Source organism: Cryptomeria japonica, chromosome 11 (assembly GCF_030272615.1).
Source record: "Cryptomeria japonica chromosome 11, Sugi_1.0, whole genome shotgun sequence".
In the NCBI taxonomy this organism is placed as follows: domain Eukaryota; kingdom Viridiplantae; phylum Streptophyta; class Pinopsida; order Cupressales; family Cupressaceae; genus Cryptomeria; species Cryptomeria japonica.
Window position 1 is genome coordinate 490502662 of NC_081415.1, and position 19904 is coordinate 490522565.

At 37.8% G+C, this 19904-nt stretch overlaps 1 protein-coding gene across 1 annotated transcript in view; it reads left to right on the forward strand.

The window, feature by feature from the left end:
• Nucleotides 1-531: 531 nt before the first annotated feature.
• LOC131032451 (uncharacterized) overlaps nt 532-19904 on the forward strand; it is a 42125-nt gene continuing 22752 nt past the window's right edge. Inside the window, exon 1 of the mRNA XM_057963429.2 lies at nt 532-1031. Coding sequence (XP_057819412.2) covers nt 713-1031 — 319 coding nt within the window. The 5' untranslated portion in view covers nt 532-712. The remainder of the gene's footprint in view (nt 1032-19904) is intronic.

Sequence of the window (19904 nt, forward strand, 5' to 3'; positions counted from 1 at the left end):
CGACTCCCCTTGGCCATATGTATTGGTTGCCATAAATGGCATCACAAAGGAAATAAATGCAGGGGAGCCCCCGTACCCTGTAACAACCTGCAACCAAGAACGCCTTCAATTCATGCCCTAATTGCAGAGCTCCCTGTTTTACAACGTCAAATCCAATCATTTTCAATCTAGTTTTCAAAATAAAATTTATTTTTTAAATGGTAATACACTTACAAATAAATTAACAATTTTTTTTTTTCAAGTGTTTATATTTCAAATTTTAGAATGTCCATACTATTTTCCAAATTACGCATAAACAAGAAAACAAAGCATGAAGAATGAATTAGGATATATTACCCTTGATGAATTTGAAGACTTGCGTAGTCTTAGAACAATATGAAGTATTAGAATGTCCCATTAAATATGAAAAATAAATTTTTTATTTTTTATTTTTTTATTAGAAAGATGCATATATTAATTAAAGAAAAATAATAAGTAATTTTTTGAACTCCGCACTATCTGAACATACAAATTTTTCACCATGAAGGATTGGCTTTCAACGCTGGTATATTTAAATCCACGCAAATGAAATGCACAGATAAGATATAAGAAACATAAACATTTTTTGGGGTGGACATGGTACGCAACAGGAGAGCCGAGCATTCTGAAGTAAAATCTTAAAAATTTCTCACGTCGAAACATCACAATTGTGTCGATTCTTTGATTTCAGAAGATGCAATTCGGACTGAGCGCAAAAGAGCCATTGATGGGCATGCCCAAAATGGCCTTGTGCAGTAGCAGTGGGTTATTGCACCTTCCCAAATTTTCGAATAATCTTAATCTTAGTCCCTTAAATTTTTTGATCCAGAAGAAAACTTTGAGGGTCCTTCCGTTAAAAACTAGGTATTTAGGAAATCTAGGTTGCAGAACTATTTGCATGAGTTCGGACAGGAAGAAAATGTCAGCGAGACTATCACAGATGAACAAAGTTCTACAGGATGCAGAGGAGCGTGCTGCCGGTGCCAATGAACCCATCCCCAGGGTCTCTTTAGGTACTTTTCTTTTTGCCTTTCTTCTTTCCAAATATATTGGTTTAATATGCCCTTCAAAATTGGTTTAAAGTCACAGAATAGCACTACTCGAGGGATTTAATTAGCATTCTCCAAGTAGAAAATTTTTCAGGTTCAACTAAAGTTTTATTTTTTCGTGGGATTTTTGAGCGAACTGATAATGTATTTCCATGGGTGCTTCGAATAATCACAATTACAATTTCAAAACATAATTCCTGGGACCTTATTTTTCTGTTCAGCTTACAGCTCTTTCTTAGATTTCCATGGTGAATATTAAGTTCATCTACTGTCTATTTCAAGATGGCTGCTCGGATCGGGCCCAACATTTTATGGCTACTGTGCTCCATGAACACCTTACTGCAATTTATGTAGTGGTTGGTTTATTCATATTGATAGTAGACATCATATTTATGAGAAAACACAAGAAAAAAACACATTGATAGTAATTATGGTTAAATCTATGCTCCATCCAGATGACTGGTATGTTGGATTATGCAATTTGTTATTATTATAACATTTTCTGACGACGGAGGTCCCCTGGTCCAAAGTAGTAGTTTGGTTTGCTTTCTACAGTGATATATTAGAATCTTGCATGAAGAGTTGCTGAATCCAGTATCATTGAATTTGTAAGCTTGCAAATCATAACTCCTAGGCAGTTTAAAGACCAACCGAATGAAAGCACATTACTCTTACACTCCTTAAAATAGAAGCGCTTATAGCATTTGGAACATACCTGGAACCTATAGTCAAATCTTTAAGTTAAATCAGTAAATATAACTAACAGTATATCCTTTCATCATCACATACACTTGGAAAGACCATAAAATTAAATTCAACGGGAAAAACTTGGAGGGCATGTAGTTTCAAATGGAAGAAGATAAATATCAAGCTTCCCTGGTTGGCTGTGGTTTGGAGTTGTAACCACTTTCTAAAGACACCTGTTTTTTGGTTGTGTTAACAGAATGTCTTATCCTAATTAGAGTGTTTTAAGAGTGTGCATTGTTCACTTTTATTTTGTACTTCAATGTTTAAACAGTTGGTTGGCAAAAGGTTTCATACGGAAATGGTGTTATAATATTATCTTGTTCTATAAAATTGTGTTAAAATTATTTTCATCTTTTTATTGGCAAAATTAATCTGTGTCCTCTTACCAAGTTGTGCTTTGGCTCTGCCCTATAGTATTTTTTATAAGTTCTCACCTTGGTTTGATGTTATATTATACCTTAGCTTTCTCTTCCTTCTATGTTAGTGTCAGAAATATAGTTGGAAAACTCGGGCTTGGCAATGAGTTGGCAGATCCAAAATTTTGCAAACAATTGGACCTAGCAAAAACTCAGGGAAAAACTTGGCAAATTTTCTGAACATTGAAGAACACATAAATTTTAAAAACTATTCTTCAAAAACATGCATATTACTGAATTTAGGGAGCACATTACTGATTTCCTTCATATAGATCAAAATTATAGTAAAATACACTTCATAGGACAAACGTCAAAAAATGAGTTCAATACACATCAACTTCAAGTTTCAAGATAAATAAAAATTACAGACTATAATTTGAATCTTCATCATCTATAAATTTCTTCTACAACTAAAGCTTGAAAAGGGTAGCTGCTGTGCAGGAGTCCTTGATCTAGATGCTAGTGCTGTTGCTTTTTGTTGAGGAGCAGCTTCATCCTCAATAGGAGCCTTAGGATTTGTAACTTTGTAAGGATTTTAGTAAACTTAAATGCTAAAGTGAACAATAAATCAAAATTAAGCATACGCGTTTATTACTTGGCTGCAGAGTGTTTCTCTTTCAAATGTATAGAGGTGAAAAAAAATAACCTCCGCTTCACCCCTTATAAATTTGCAACTCATCATGTATGGTGTCTCTAAGGTTCCCATCAAGGATTATTCTCATCATTTATGTGGCAAGGGCATCCATAACCTCCTTATTTTATCTAAATGAATTGGAGAAGAAAAATTTAGGGTTCAAATAGTACACAACAACATGAATATGTTGGTGGAGTTGTAGGTTCCACATTCAATCAATCATGTGTCATATAGGTGCATATTTGTTTTTATTCGATTTGGACTAATTTTAAATTGTCTCTCTTGCCTTGTTCATGGCCTCATATAGTTATTGATGAGGTTTTTATCTCCATACCAACTAGAGAATTCTAACCGATGTAGTTGACACCAAAACAAGAGTGTGTATAAAAATGAAATCAATATATCAAACTAAATTAGAAATTAAAAAAAATAAAATTAACAAATTGAAATGTAGAAAACTTACAAAATTAGTATTTTGTAGCATTATGAAACAAAAAAAAGGTTTTTGATGGAAAACTTACCTTAATGATCTCCTCCATGTACTTGGCAAATGTATCATAAAAAATTGTCTTCACGATTCTCCACTTTAGCCTTTGTGCAATTAGGACTCATGTACCACTTTTCGCACACAAACATGTGTTTAAGGTTGGACAATGCAGCTGCAATGCTCTCCAGGGTGATGAAATTAGTTGCGAACTGTGTGCCTCCTAATCACATGAACTCCTTGCTATCAATGTACTCTTTCATGAGATGTATGACCCAGGTATAGTTGTAGATTATCTTGTAATATTCCTCACATCTTCCACCATGTTGTTCACCCAACTAATTTTCTTGATATCCTCAAGGAGAAGGTCAATGTAGTAGTTAGCACAAGGGCTCCAAAATAATGTAGGGTGCCTATCCTCTAGATGTTTATTAGCTACCACATGCATGACTATATTGACCATCACTATTTGGACAGAATTTTCCACCCCCCTCTCCATCACCACCTCATCCAACAAGTTGCACAAGGTCTTGACATTTTTGATTTCATTGGAGGCATCAATTGACTTCAAGAACACTAATTGTCCTCATAAATCCCTGAGGAAGTTGATTTAGGTGCAGTTCTGGTCATTTGTCCATTTGCTAGACAAAATGGTGCAGTCTGTCATTTTCTAAATTTCTTTTTATTCATTTATTAGCTGATTTGTTTTCTTGATCACAACCTGCAATAATGGCGTACTCATCTCATAAAGGCTTGATGCCTTGAACTCCCTACTTGCCACAGTGAATGCAGTGACTGACACCTTAGGGTTGACTTGTAGTTTGAACAAATTAGTGTTGGATTGAGGACTGACAGTGGTAGAAGAATTTGGTAAACCTATTTGAAGCATTTGGTCATGGAATTACAAGAAAAGTTCATTTCTCTATTCTTCTAGAGCTTTGTGGACAAATTTCCAATATTCTATCAAGCAGATTTATTTGCATTATCGGACATCTTGGTCTTATGCTGCCACCCTACTGGATAGTTTGTGTTTTGATGAGTTTCATGTTAAGATAAATTCCATTAACTTCTTAAACTTGCTTGTCACATGGGTTTTCAAATAGGGCAAATTGCTTCACTTCTAATTTATAGGCTTGCTGAAAATAGCAATAAAGAACTGTCAGATACATAATGTTATAGTGGGTGGGAGTGGGGATGAAGGTAGGAATACTTCTCATATCACTGAAGTAGTTTGACTTGGAAATTGTTCTTTTTGTTTACATTTATTTCCACTAGTTCCTGGCTTGTTTGGTTATAATTCTAATTTTGACAAGTAGAAATTTTGAATAAACCTGTTTGCAAAGTATTTAGCATCGAGATTGAATGTTTTTAATATTTATGGTCTGTAATGATGAGGATAAATTTCTGGAAAACCTGTGTTTATAAAACTTCAGCATTGACAATTAACAACTCCACAGTCCATAATAATAAGAACAAATTTCTGGATAAGCCCATGTGCAAAATATTTTGGCATCGAGATCCACAGTCCATAATGATGAGAAAAAATGTTTGGTTAAATCTGTATGCAAAATATTTTAGCCTTGAGATTTAATGTTTCCATGGTCCATGATGATGAGAATAAATTTCTGGGTAAACCTGTCTGTAAAATACTTTGTCATTGAGGTTTAATGTTTATACATTCCATAATGATGAGAAGAAATCTCTGGGTACACCTGTTTGTAAAATATTTTATTATCTAGATTCAGTATTACCACAGTCCATGATAATGAGAACAAATTTCTGGGTAAACCTGTGGACTAAATATTTTAACATTGAGATTCAATATTTCTGTAGTCCATAATGACAAGAAGAAATTTCTGGAAAAGTCCGTGTGTAAAATATTTTAATATTGTGATTTAATGTTTGCACAGTCCATAAAGATGATAAGAAATTTCTGAGTAAGTATGTGTGCAAAATATATTAGCATTCATATTTAATGTTTGTTTAGTTCAACTGATCTCTAACCTATATGACACATCTACAATTTTTGTAATTGATCTCTTCCGCCATTGACACATCTTTCTAACAATAATGTGTTGGCCTCTACGTTCTCAATCCAGATTCGGAGCACTTTCTTAGATTTTTGCAAATGACTTGTCTGTGTTCATGATGATACAACACATTGAATCAACGCAATGCATCATATGTTGCACTGCATATGCAACTATTACAAGCTGTCCATCTTGTAATAAACCTACTCACCGAAACTGAAAAGTTCATTAATAGAAGCATATTGTTGGAAGTGGAGTGAATATCATCAAGATAGATATTAGTTTCTCGAGAGAATAAATTAGCATGGATACCGACTCCTTTAGAAAACGAATCAGAACATCAACATATGCTAGTTTCTTTAGAGAAAAAATCTTCTGAATTTGTACTACAGAGATTAGGTACCAAATATAGTATCGTTACCTCTTGTTATATTTTAATGATGTGTGATGTGAAGAGTCTACAACAATATTTTGTTAGTCATTCGTTGTCACAAATTTCATTTTTTTGATTCATAATTTCAATCATAGTTACAGAAATCATCTAAAAGTCATGACTAATCAGGAGTGGCACCTGTTGCTATTTTTTTTTTAAATGACTAGTCAACTGAAGGAATCAGGATATAATTGCAAAAATAATAAAGACTCATGATTAACTCTGAAAAAATTTGATGTCTCCCAAGTTTTTTTTTTTTTTAATTATTATCTAGGTTGCATGGGTACGGGGGTACTTGGAGACTGGTACTGGTACTGGTACGGCTATTTTTTCAAAATAGGAGACGGGGGTATTTGGAGACGCCATTTTTTTTTTAATATAATTTAATAAATTATAGAAAATCTGAAAATCTGATGACATTGAACTTTCAAAACAAGAATTAACATTAACTATGAAGTTTAGGATCAAAATGTCATACATTGTGTCATAGTTTCAAACTGGTTACATATTGTCATATTGAAAATAGCTTGATAAACAGCAAGCTGATATGCAAACCCAAAACTGAAAGCAAAACCTGGAAATTTTATATCTATAATCTACTCTTCTTCGCCATGATCATCCATATCAAGGTCCTCAGCTATGAGTCTCTCCAAATAGTCATCAGTCTCGAATTCAAGTTCCTCTGATGGTAGAATAACAGGGGGTAAATCAGCTAGTCCATCTGCTTCAACCGCTTCATCCACAATGGCTGCAACTTCTCCATCAAGTGAAATTTGATCCCACTTTGCCGAAGGACCCTAATTGTATCCAGGATTTACACGAGAGAGAAGACGAAGTGAGCTATGAATGTACACCAGGTTCTCTGCTTTCTTTGATCCTAATCGGTTCCTCCATAGTGAATGAATGAACCCTTAAGTGCTCCAATTTCTCTCACAAGATGAAGAGCTGGCTACTTGTGAGAGCAATCGTATTGCAAATGATTGCAATTCAGGGGCTTCACTTTCATGGTTCCACCACCACTCTATAGGGTCTTTCTTTACTTTCATATCATATATAGCTTCAACGGAACCAAAATCATCTCGCCCATGGGAAAACTTATTCCATTGAGTCCTCAAAACTGAAGCATCCTAAATCTTTTTAACCGCTGCCCAAAATCCCTTCATTACCTCTCTATCCTGATGTGGAGCCCTTTTTTTGGTCACTTCTGTATCATACCATTTAGGATTAAGGGCATAGGCAGCACAATGAAGAGGCGTGTTAAGTTTGTTCCACCTTCCCTGTAACTTTCCCTCTATCAAAGGATATAGAGAAATATCTTTTGCATCGGTTATCTTTTTCACTCCACACATGGAATCTATTGCTTCATAAACCTCTCCCAAACATGCCTTGTCTAAATCTGCAAATCTGATCACCTCACATATGGGCTTAATAAAGTCCACAACAAACTTAACTTCGGCCCAAAAATGTTCAAGGACCACAACTCTCACCTCAATTGCAATATCTGATGTAGATTGCTTCCAAGCTGCCCATGCATCACTAACAACCATGGAACACAAAGCTCCTTTGACTTCACAAAGGCGGTCAAGAAGAATGAAGTAAGAAGCAAAATGTGTATCAGTAGGTTTGATAAGTTCCACCTTGGCAAATTTACGATAAATGGCTTGTGTGTGGTGATGGTTACATATGAACATTTGTATCTTTCTGCCCTTCTCTATGAGATCTGAAATCCATTGGAACTTGCCAATATCTTTGAGAGCATTATTCAATGAATGCACACAACATGGTGTCCAAAATATCTGCCTGTACCTCTATTGCACCAACATACTCGCTGCTTTACAAACAGGGGTAGCATCAGTAACAACTTGGACTACATGTGATGCCCTGTTGTGACCGATTCACACATCGCCCCATTAGAATGGGGACCCCCTCTTCTGTTTTTGGTTTTGCTTTCTATTTGCTTGTTTTTCTCTCTGCTTTTAGGATTTTGAGTGAGTGAGTGGTCTGATTGAGCTGGTTGGATTAAGGCTAAACCTTGAAAGCTCATTTTTTTTTGGATTTCATTCAAGTTAAGTCTAACCAAGTTTTGGAATTGTTAGTCTACCTGAAGGTTCAAGATTGTCAAAATGAAACATGCCTTTTGGGAGAGTCAAATTGGTTAGGTCAGGGATAGGACAGGTCTTAGGTCAGGTCTAGATTGAAGGAGGGTTTTTCTGGGTAAGGTCCTGTTTGTTTCTGAGTCTGAGTCAGCTAAGCATGGTCAGTGAAGAAAGGGAGTCCACTCGGCCAAGTTAAATAGAAAATGAGATGGATTAAGGGCCTAAAAACCTAAATTTCGCTCTTGACCCTTCCAGGGGGCCCAGAGTGAAAATCTTTAGTAGACTGGATTTCCTTCACAATTTTGGCTGAGTTTTGACATGTTTGAGGATGGATTTATGTGTTCTTGCCTAAGGATGAATTTGATCGATTTTGGAGAGCCAGATAATGCCTAAAACCTAAATTTCGCTCCTGACCCTTCCAGAGGGCCCAGGGCGAATTTCATTCTAAACACAATTTCTGGCCTTGAGTAAACTTGCAATCCAGTTCTTGGCCTTGAAAATGATCTGACCTTGCCTTGTGAAATGGTTTGAAACTTAAGAATTGAGCAAATTTAGCCTGGAATTATGAGTTTCGCTCCTGACCCTTCCAGAGGGTCCAGGGCGAAAATTTTATTTGAGCTTATTTTGTCACTAATTTTGGCTAACTTTTTTGTGCAGGGTCTCTTGGAATGAAGATTGGACGTCACTTGATACATTTGAAGATTTGGAAGCATGCAGAATGATGAATTTTGGACCAGGAAGGCAACTTCGCTCCTGACCCTTCTAGAGGGTCCTGAGCGAAATTTTGAATATCTCTTATCTTGCAATAAAGAAGGTCAAGTTTTGGGCATGAGTGAAACAAGGACAACTCCCTTTACCCTCCTGAGAAAGTTTCAACTTGAAAGGATGAAGGATCTCACCTAAAACCTAAATTTCGCTCCTGACCCTCCCAGAGGGCCCAGGGCGAAAATCTTAGTAGAGGACATTTTTTGCTCAGTTTGGGCGAATTGGAGTATCAAAGACATGATGAAAGGTGGAAAGAACATGATGAAACCCCTAGGCACATTTGGAGATGAAAGAATGAAGGAGTTTTGCCCAGGAAAGGCAATTTCGCTCTTGACCCTTCCAGAGGGTCCAGAGCGAAATTCCTTGTAAACACATTTTTTAGCCTTCCTTGGACATAAACTTTATTCCTAGCATGGTGAAATATGAAATCCCACTTAGCAAAGAGGTTTTCAAAGTGAAAAGTGAGAGATTTTAGTCAAAATTGCAAAATTCGCTCTTGACCCTCCCAGGAGGCCCAAAGCGAAATTCTTAAAAATACCTTTTCTTGCTAGATCAAAACGATTTTTGTGGTTGGAGTGGATGTAAGGAAGTATGTTTTGTCCTTTGAAGATAATTTGGATAGTCAAGAAGATGCAACCAAGCCTAGAATGGAAAATCACTCCTGACCCTTCTAGAGGGTCCAAGGCGAAAATAAAAAAACCTATCTTTTCTTCCAAAGTTTGAGCGAAGCTTAGCCTAGGCATGGGTTTAGAACAATGTTTGGATTGCCTTGAAGTGAAGAGGGATTGTTGAAAGTGAAAGTTTTGAAGCCAAGGAGGAAATTCGCTCCTGACCCTTCCAAAGGGTCCAGAGCGAATTTTCCAAGTCCTCCCCTTTTCTTGCAAATTCAAGACAAAATCTTGCTATTCATGACCTAGGTGGGAGAAGGACATGATGTTTCATGCCTTAGAAGTGATTTGAAGCTAAAGGAATGAAGGAATGTGCCTAAAAACCAGAGTTCCGTGACTCGCGGCGAGTCACGCGAGTCAGCGGGCCGAGTGACCCCTGTCGGGTCACAGTGACCCTGACTCGGGCTCGGACGGGTCAGAGGGCATGACTCGCTTGACTCGCTGAGTCAGGCGAGTCATTCCTTGACTCGCCGAGTCCGAGGGTCGTGACCCGGCTGGAGTCACTTAATAAAGTGCAGTAAAAAAAACAAAAAAAAACATAACATTTTTTAATGACTTTTTTCGCCATTTCCCTTTCTTATAACACCCGACGCCTTTAGAAAATAATAAAAGTATTTTTGGCCTCGCGGGGCGCTGCCCCTCGACCCCGCCCTGTATTGCGACAGGGAACGCGCAAGGGGCGCTGCCCCTTGACCCCGCAAGGGGCGATGCCCCTTGACCCCAAGTTGGGGGCGCTGCCCCCAAACCCCCGTTGAAAATATAGGGGGAAACCGCGCCGATAGAAGTAGGGAAAATCTAACCTCTGACTCTGATTAGGCTCCATATAACAACACAACTTAGAAATCTTGGTAATTGGTATTTAGATTTAGTATTTCAAATTTCCTATAGTCTCATTTGAAAATGTAATTCTTATACTGTAATACTGTCATACATCTTTTCAAAACTAGTTTTTCAAGTACTATATGTATATGTATAACTATATTAGCACCACCACCCCGCCACCCCCCCGTCGCCGTCCCCCTACCGTCCCCAAACTTAGGCCCTTGGTCCCCCTGTCCCGGAAACACGTCCCCTCGTCCCCAACACCTATGGCTACTCAGACTGGCACATCACAGGCAGAGACTATGGCTACTCAGTCATCTAGGACCTACCTTAGACGCCTTTCTAGGAGGCAGATAGATGAGGCTGAGCCAGAGCCTGAGCCATAGACTTGTTTTTGTTTACACTTTACAGTTACATATATGTTTGGGAACATTTGAAGTCATGGATTTTATATACATTGGACAACATTTATAACTCTATATATCTATGTTTTCTAATTCCTTCAGCTACAATTTACATTTCTATGCATGTGATGAATGTATGTTTATGTATGTGATCAAATTAGCTTCTATTTGATGATGTTATAGTGTCTTTAAGCTTAATTCAATAATGGGTGTATGAAACAAGTTTTAAATCGTTAAAAATCTCTAAATTTCAAGGCTTTTCTTATTTTGCCGAGTCGTTGCCGAGTCATTGCCGAGTCCGAGCCGAGTCACGAGTCGAGTCAGCCTTGCCGAGTCAGAGCCGAGTCCGAGTCTGGGAACTTTGCTAAAAACTCATAGTTCGCTCCTGACCCTCCCAGAGGGCCCAAGGCGAAAATCATAAAATCAACATATTTCTTCTAAGTTTTTTGCTAAGGCAAGGGTGCACTAAGGTAGAAATGACCTTTAAGACCATTAATGAGTTATTGTTTGCTTCAAAAATTGATGATCCTAGGCCAGAGAGGGAAAATCGCTCCTGACCCTTCCAGAGGGCCCAGGGCGAAAATTTGAAAAACCCCTATTTTACCTTGCAGAAACAAGACAAACTTGGGTGGAATGAATAAGGAAGAATATTGCCTAGCGATGAGTGAAGGATTCAACAAAAGATGATGAAGGAATTAGCCTAAGGAGGAAAAATCGCTCCTGACCCTTCCAGAGGGTCCAGGGCAAAAAACCTTTAAACCACCCTTTTCCTCCTAAGTTGAATGAAACAAAGCCCGGAATGCAATGAAAAAGCCTATTTGGAATGCCTTGAAGAGGTTTTGAACTTTAGAAAATGAAAATTTTGAGCCCAATTATGAATTTCGCTCCTAACCCTTCCAGAGGGTCCAGAGCGAAATTCCCTAGAATGCACTACTTCCTTCAAAATTTTGATAAGCTAACTCAGTGATGCAAGGAAATGGACCCTGGAGATCGATTTGGAAGAGTGTTATGATCAAGCTAAGGTGGATTATGGCCTAGGATAAAAAATTCGCTCCTAACCCTTCGAGAGGGCCCAGGGCGAAATACACATTTTCACCTAAATTCCTCATGCGAAATACCAAAATTTGAAATGCAAGACTTTAATTAGGTATGAATTCACCCTCCAGGAGATTTTGGAGTCAAGGTATGGAATATTCAGGACTAAATTGAGAAAATCGCTCCTGACCCTCCAAGAGGGTCCAAGGCTTTCATTAGCAAACTTCATTGGGCCTTGATCAAACGTTGATATTCTCCAGTTTGTACTAAATCACCAAATTTGCTAAATTCAAAACATTTGGGAGGATTAAATTAAATTCGCATTAATTAAAGGCATTTTTAATTTAATAAATTAATTTTTAGGCCTTGAAATAATTAAAAATTTTACCTTGGAGGCATTAAAATTAATTTAAAAAAATTAAAAAATACAAGTGAGCGCTCAAAATCATTATTATGCCTTTATAGGCAAGTCAGCCACCTTTTCAAGGAATTTTTATTTAGTTTTACCCCTTACTTGCCAAGTCGGCCTTGAAGGGATTAGGGTGAGCGCCCTATAAAAAGGGGGGTTGTTGCTTCAAATTTCAAATCATTCATTCATTCCTTCTAGGTGCGATTTTAAGGAGCAGATTGAGGAGCGAAATCCAGCAGATTGGAGGTTAAATTTCCAGAATTTGCTAAGTGTTGAAGGATAATTTCCAGATTTTGAAAAGCTAGTGGAGGGTGAAGCTCTTTTGAAGGCTAGTGGAGGCATAATTCATACCAAGAAGGCCAGCAATTCAATCCTTATCCAGCAAAGTCTGATTTTCTTCCATTGTTCCAAGGTTGATAGTTAGGCTTTCAAAGGAGGAGGTATGAAGAATTAAATTTTTTGAAGTTTATATTCAAGACTTGTTTTGATCTCATAGCAATCCTTTGAAAATCTAAGTCTTGTGCAATCTGATTTTCATTCATAATTTGAAAGTTCATAATTCTTGAGTTGTCATGTAATTTTCAAATTAATGTTTTTGAACTATTCCCTTGGAAGATCTTAATTTCTACGCTTTAAGGCATGATGCTTAAAGACTAATTTTGAAATTTTTGTGTAGGCATCAAATGGCGACCCCCAAAGCTGGAGGATCTACTAGTCGACAGGCTCTCATCAAGGAAGATCAGAGGAGTGACGAATTGGAGACTAGGATCGTGTCCAAGTGGAGTAATATCGGAGACACCAACTTGGGAAACTTCCATGTGAAGAAGTTTAGAGAGGCCCCCTATATTGGCAAGCCATCACCTATTGCAAGGAAGATATTCGAGAGTGGCATCATCAAGGCGGTAGGTTTCCCTCTCGCAGTAAAGTGTCATGAGCTGATGATCGAGTGTGCCCGCCACTATGACTCACAATCAAGGACTATCGTAACCAAAGACAGGAACATCTTAGCTTACCTTTTAGAGGAAGCTATAAGCGAAGCTGTTCATCTTCCAGACCATAAAGATATGATTTACAAAAGCTTAGAAGGAGCAAGGTTGATCTATGAAGATGATCCTGAGACTTGTCTGAATCTCATCAATAAGAATTGGTTGCTCAAGAGTCGGCCTTGCCTGAACAAGATTCCCAATACACCACATAGGATCGACTTCCAGGAGGAATACAGGGATTTGATAACTTTGCTCAATCAAGTTACAGGGGCTCCTCAAGCCTTCTTCTTCGAAAAGTGGATGTTCTTCTTCATTCAAATGATAGTCCAAGGAAAAGGAATGCTTCATTGGGCCAGAATTATTAGCAATTGTCTGGACGTGCAGTTGAGAAGGCTAAGACCCACCAAATCATTCCACATGAGCTCATATGTTATATATGCCTTAATCAGGAGTTTCGAGTATGTAGGGCTACCTCACAGAGGAGCGATCGGAAGAGGACCCGGAGAAATGAGGGTTTGTGATTCTTATGTTCATCTGCATCATCCGCCTAGAAGTGACTACAAGTTAGTCAATGACACCTTCACGATGAACATTACCAGGATATTGCAAGGTGGGATTCACAATCGATTATCTCTGGATGCGCAGGAGCTTGTGAAGAAGTATGGTGCATGGTTCATCCAGTTTCAAAAATTCACATACATCAGAGTTCACGGGTGTCCTTCACCTCCCTACATGTTGCCAAGGTATCCAACAAACAAAATAATACTACTTGAGGTGACCAGACAGTTGGCAGCTTATGCGAAGGCATCCAGACACAAGCATGGAAATGGAATTCCCGTGCCCATTATACTAGGGAATTCAGTTGAGGTGTGTCCTAACACTCAAGCCTCGGAAGATGCAGAAAAGGAATTATCTTTATACTCATTCTCATTCTTTGCCTCGCGGGAGAATTTTGATCCTTATGGTTATATGGAGGAGACAGTCGGCAAGAAGTACAAGCATGAGTTTCAGGTGGAGGATTTTTGGATGAATCTCCCAGGTGATTTAGAGGTTAAGAGAAAGATGCATTCCCGGCTACCCTTAGATCTCATTAGGAAATGCAAAGTTTATAGAGTAGCTGATCAAGCCCAGGACAATGGTAGATACCTCCAGTCATCCTATGAGAAAGAGGACAAGGAAGTAAAAATAGATTGGAATGAGCCCGAGGTTTTAGACTTGAGAGCTTTGATGGCTCCCGTTTTATCATGCACTCGCAGATGGGTGGATGTACAACATCAGAAGTTGAAAGAGCAGAATGTATCAATGACATTCACTTTGGAGGCAAGACCAGAGGAAGGAGAAGCAAGCATGAGTGAGAATACTTCTCATTCCAAAGGCTCAAAGAGGAAAGAAAGACCTGAGAAAAGGGAACCCTCCAGGAAGAAGCAGAAAACAAACTTTGATCACCCACCAAGCACATCTTCTCGACATGAAAAGAAGGCAAATCAAGGAGAAAATCAGGGGAAGATGGTATATGAAATTGATGAATCTATGGAATCCATGGTACAAAATGACAAGCAAGAAAAGGGACAGACACCTCAGCAGTCGTCGAGTCAATCTCCCCAAGTTGATGCTAATAAGCTACATGAAGAAAAGAATGATGAGGAAGCGACATCTCCTTTCCGAGAGGATAGACCACTGCTTAAAGAAATACAAGTAAGGGAAACAAGATCCGCCATTCCGGATTTGGTTAAAAGAGAGACTGACAAGGGTAGTTGTGATTGAAGAGGAAGAAGATGTATTTGATTTGGAAAGCCTTATAGGAAACTCTCAAGAGGTAATGGAAAAGAAGAAGGCCACAAAGATGTCCAAGGTAATTAGAGATGAGACAGGATCCAGGAAATTGCAAATAGCCACACCAGTAGTGGACAAATATGAGGGCGAGATTCTTGCAAATGAGTATGACTTAGAAACATTTGAGCTTGGTCCACTTACCTCCGAGCAAGCAATGGAAGAAGCAACCGATTCATTTGAAGCACTTAAAGACAAACTTAAAGAAGAAATGGAAAAGAATAAGAAGCTTGAGAGAGAGGTCAGTGCTTGGAGAAGCTATTTTAGTCATCTCAATCAGCCTTTGAGACGTCAGGATCCAGCAGTATCCCCTTTACAGGCACTCCCTCTTGAATCAGTAGGCGAGGCAGAAAGGGTAAAGAGCTTGGTTCAGCTTATGATCTCTTGGATTGATAAATCCCACACGGTAGCCGTTGAATTTGCAACGAGAATGATGAAGACAGTTCATCGAGCTATCCAGGTCCTTGAGATTATCCATAATCTAATGATAACTGTAGCTGCATTCACTCACACTAGAGATGTTATCATTCCTGTCCTACAAGTGATAAGACAAACACCAAGACGGATTTTGGCACAAGAAAAGATAATGGATGGAGGAACCCATAATCTTCTATAGTGGTCAGCTTTGCTCCAGATGAAAGAGGTCCTTTTTGAAGACATCAACACCAGATGCAGTCAAGTTGAAGGTATCATTCATCCAATTCAAGATAAGGTGTTTGAGGTGTTGTGTACCATTCTTGGCAGGCGGATCGAGATTGAGACAGATGTGGGCATCCAAGAGTTGGAGGAGAGAGTCAAGGTTATCTTTTGCAAAGAGGAGAACATCATCATAGATAAGCAACGAGATCGGATGTACTCTACTATGTTCTTGATTGAGAAGACCAAAGAACTTGAACCTGGATGGGAGACAGCTCTTCTCACTGCTTTTGATCAAGTCCTTCACTTGGAAGAACGAATGAAGAATCTTTCTGAGATTCCCATTGCTGAGATCGAGAGAGCTGTGTCCAGATTCATTGAATATGCTAAGAAAGAGCATAGGAAAGGGAACAAAATTCTAGATGAAAAGTTGTTATAGGATGATGTGGCAGCTTAATTCCTATTGGTCTATGTTTCCTCGATATTTGTGCCAATTAATTATTGGCTATGCATTTAATGATGTTTATCTAAATGGGGACCTCTTTGTAACAAACCCTAATTAGGGTTTAGGTGTCAAAATCTCAACCGTTGATCTTCTTTCGATCTGGGCCATTCATTGTATTTGAGGATGCTATATATACCCTCACTCATTTTCATTTTGATAGTTAGAAGTTAAAAAAAGTGAGAGAGAGCTTAGAGAGAAAGAAGTAATTGTGTAGTAAGATTGAGTAGTGAAGAAAGAATTTCGAACAATTGTTGTCTATTTGGCTTTGAGATCAATAAAATATTGAAGTTATGGTGTTTTATTGCAATACTTGTGGCTATCTTCATGATTGTTTACTTTCTTGAATCACTCTCAGTTGAAGTAGTATTTAAGTTTAAGTTTGAAGGACTAAGTGTTGTGCTTGATCTTTGGTGAGATTCACGTTCCAAACCACTAGCTTCTTACTGATTGTAAGGACGCCTTGTGTGGTCAACTGGAAATATTGAGATTGCTTAAAAAATTCAATCATTTTTGGAAGAGTTGATATGTATCTCTATGATAGTATCTATATCCTTGATGATTTGAAAGTTACTGAATCACCTTAGAAGATCGCATCAATTCCAGTAGAGTTGTAATTTCTTGGCGATACTAAAATTGGTAGAATCTTACCAAGTCTAGCCTTCATCGAGTTATTCTTAGGATTAGATTAGTATCCCTTCCTTGAAACCCTTATCCCTTTTGACATTTTTTGAAAATCTGTTAGCGTTAGGAAAATCCTGTTCCTGCAGTTGAAAAGAGAGTAACACGGACAAGCTTTCTCTGAAAGTACGTAAGGCCCCTTGAAGAAACAGCATATACAATGACCACTGGTGCTTATCCACACGTAGAGATCCTACAACGAAGAACCTTGAAGTCATCTCGATTGATCCTTTTCGCAACATCTTCAACATTCGGAGACTTTAATCAAGAGAGGATAAGGTACCTTTTGGGTATTTTATTCTGTGTTTGGTGGTGTACAAAATACACATCAACATGCCTCCACCTCTTCAATGCTGTCACATAGTTGGTTATGAAGAAATTTTGCATTTTTTTCTTGCCCAGAACAATCCATTGCCTTCAAAAAATAAGGCCCTTTGCTACATGTTACCATGATATTAGGTAGTGGACGATTCCTAGCATCTGTCCACTCATCCATCACAATACTACATCCTTCTTGAGCCCACACTCTTTTCAATGGTGCAGTGTTCCTCTAATCGACTTTTTTCTTTATCAACAAGAGTAGTGCGAAGCTTCTCATACCCAGGCGGTTTATAGCCTGCTAGTGCATTATTGATAGCATGAACCATCTCTTCATAGAATGGAGAGCGAGCCACATTGAATGATATTCTATTTGCATAAAAGAATCATCCAATGGCTGCATTAACTGCTTCTCGACCTTGCACATCAAACAATCTTCCAATGGGGTTTGAGCTGCCAATGTGTGGTCTTTCAAGAGCCGGTTCAGTTGCTACACTTCTAGAAGTCACATCCACCTTTGCCTCTATATTATAACTGTAAGCTGCAGTAGTTTCCCCTGTTGTTGAAGCATGAGAGCTTCACATAGCAACTTTCCCATCGGCCCTTTCCTGTTCTCTCACAGCATCATATCTTTCACACTCATTTTTACAACCTCCAACACCATTACATGGCAGGTGGAGGAAATGAGCCTTCACCCTCTTGTAGGTACCTTTCCATCCCAAATCACAAAGCTTGCATTTGATAGTGGCTGTTCCACTTGATCCTTTCGTCCCCGGAACACGGTCAACATACATCCATAGTGGGTACAACCCTTGTTTTCCTCCACCTGACATTTTGAATGATGAATTTGAATAAAAAATAAAAAGTTAAAAACAAAAGAACATTAGATTTTGCGCTTACTCCTTAGTGCTTAATAATATGAAATATCTTAAAATTTCTAAGTATACTATATTAATTTTAATTTTTTTAATGCCTATGAATTATTTTTTTGATTTTTCATGTATTTCACAGTATATAATTTCACAGTTTATAAGTTATAAAATAGTAGAAATACTGTAATATAGTAATACTAATACATTATAAATTTATAAAATTAACAAAATTATAAAACTAAAAACAATTATTAATACGATTGCAATCATAAGAAAATATAAAATTAACAAGTTCAAAACAAAAAATAATATTGAGAGTGATTATTCGATGGTATGTCACCATCGAACAATCACCGTGAAATCATATTTAATATTAAATACGATTTCACAATGACTGTTCGATGGTGAAATACCATTGAAAAATCACTGTCATACAATGAATAAACTTGGGAAAAATCGTATACCCAGAAAAATTGTAGTCATGCCCCAAAAAATCGCAAACCCATGGAAAATGGCGGTAAAGTAAACAAAATGAAAAACAAGAAATAATAAATATTATTGCGTGGATTACTTGTTGTTTAGCAGTTCGCACAGATAATATTCAAACTTGAAAATCCCTTCGTGCGGTAAAAAGAAGCCTGAAAAAATAAATCGCGCGGTTTAGATGTGTTTTGACGCGAAAAAATAGATGCTTTTTAGGGTTGTGGCACTGTCTTGACGAGCAAAAAAGTTGTGAAAAAGTCGTGTGCCACCTATTTTGCCCTTTTTCTGAGCAGGATTCGTCAGGATACTTCCTCCCGTCTCCTGCCCAAGTCTCCCAGATGCACCAAAGCATCCTTAGGCGCCTTCGGTGCTGGATACGCGAACCAGCACCAGATACCTGTACCAGAGGGAGACGTTTCCCTGCAACCTAGATTATTATAATTAAATTTTTTCTTTTGGTGCTATTCTTTTTCTATTTTTTTGAAATGTTTTGCATTTTTTAATATGCCAATTTTTTCCCATTTAAATCCTGATTAGTTTTAAAACTTTTTCTCTTTTGGTTTGTCAAGTTATTATTGACAAAAAGTTTTTTGCTACTATAGTTTCAATCTTTAATAGAAATAATGGTGATTAAAGATGCAATATGTTCATGAAAAAATTATAAGACCACCATATAAACTATTTTTTTAGATTTTTCAACATCTTTGTACCTTACTCAAGTCATGATTGTAGCTGGTGGTGCCATAAGTGATTATTTTGTAGTTTAAGGTGTGGTTACTTGCATCTTACCTACTACCATTGTTCCCAAAAAGGATAAGCGAACATGCTTAAATTAATCTCTAAGGAGGGTAGTTGTACAGTAAATGGAGTGTCTTTATGCTATGATATAGTAGGTGGGAAAAGATTTTTTAGGGTTATTTCTTAGTTTGGAAAGTTATATTGCAACACTCAAATACTATAAACGAGTGTGTGCTTGTTGATGTGTATTTTATGCACATAACATTCAGAATAAATTACCAAAGTACTTTACCCTTGAACAAAATCACCTCAGATGCTAAGGGTTGTTGGTTTGTAACTATGTAAGAAAATAGGGCTGGACCCTCACGCTACAAGAGGTAGCATGTCCCTTTAGGACCGACCCTAAAGGGAGAACACGCCCCCCTTATCAAAACGTGTGGCCCCAAATAAAAGGGATTTTTGATAAAACAATAAAAGTTTTTTAGCGCCAAAGTTTGAGGCCGACCTCATATTGCATCCCCAACAACTCATATAAATAAAGAGCATTTTGATTGCAAATGATATCAATCAAGTTTCAGATCTTCTCTTAAAAGGGTGAGAATTATCTCCAGAAGAGTGCGAATTGTGTTGAAGACTCTCCTTCAAAGGTGATGGTTGCTTAGGTGCTGTTCTTATCTGCTGTTGAGGTGATGTAACAAAAGCCCTATCTATGCATTGTATTGGTACAATTAAAGTGAATACATAGTCAGACCTGTGGGTCTTTATAGCTGGGTTTTTCCTCATTTGAGGTTTTCCCAGGGTAAATGTCTTAAGTCTCTTGTGCACTTGCTTTGTTTTCATGCCTGCTT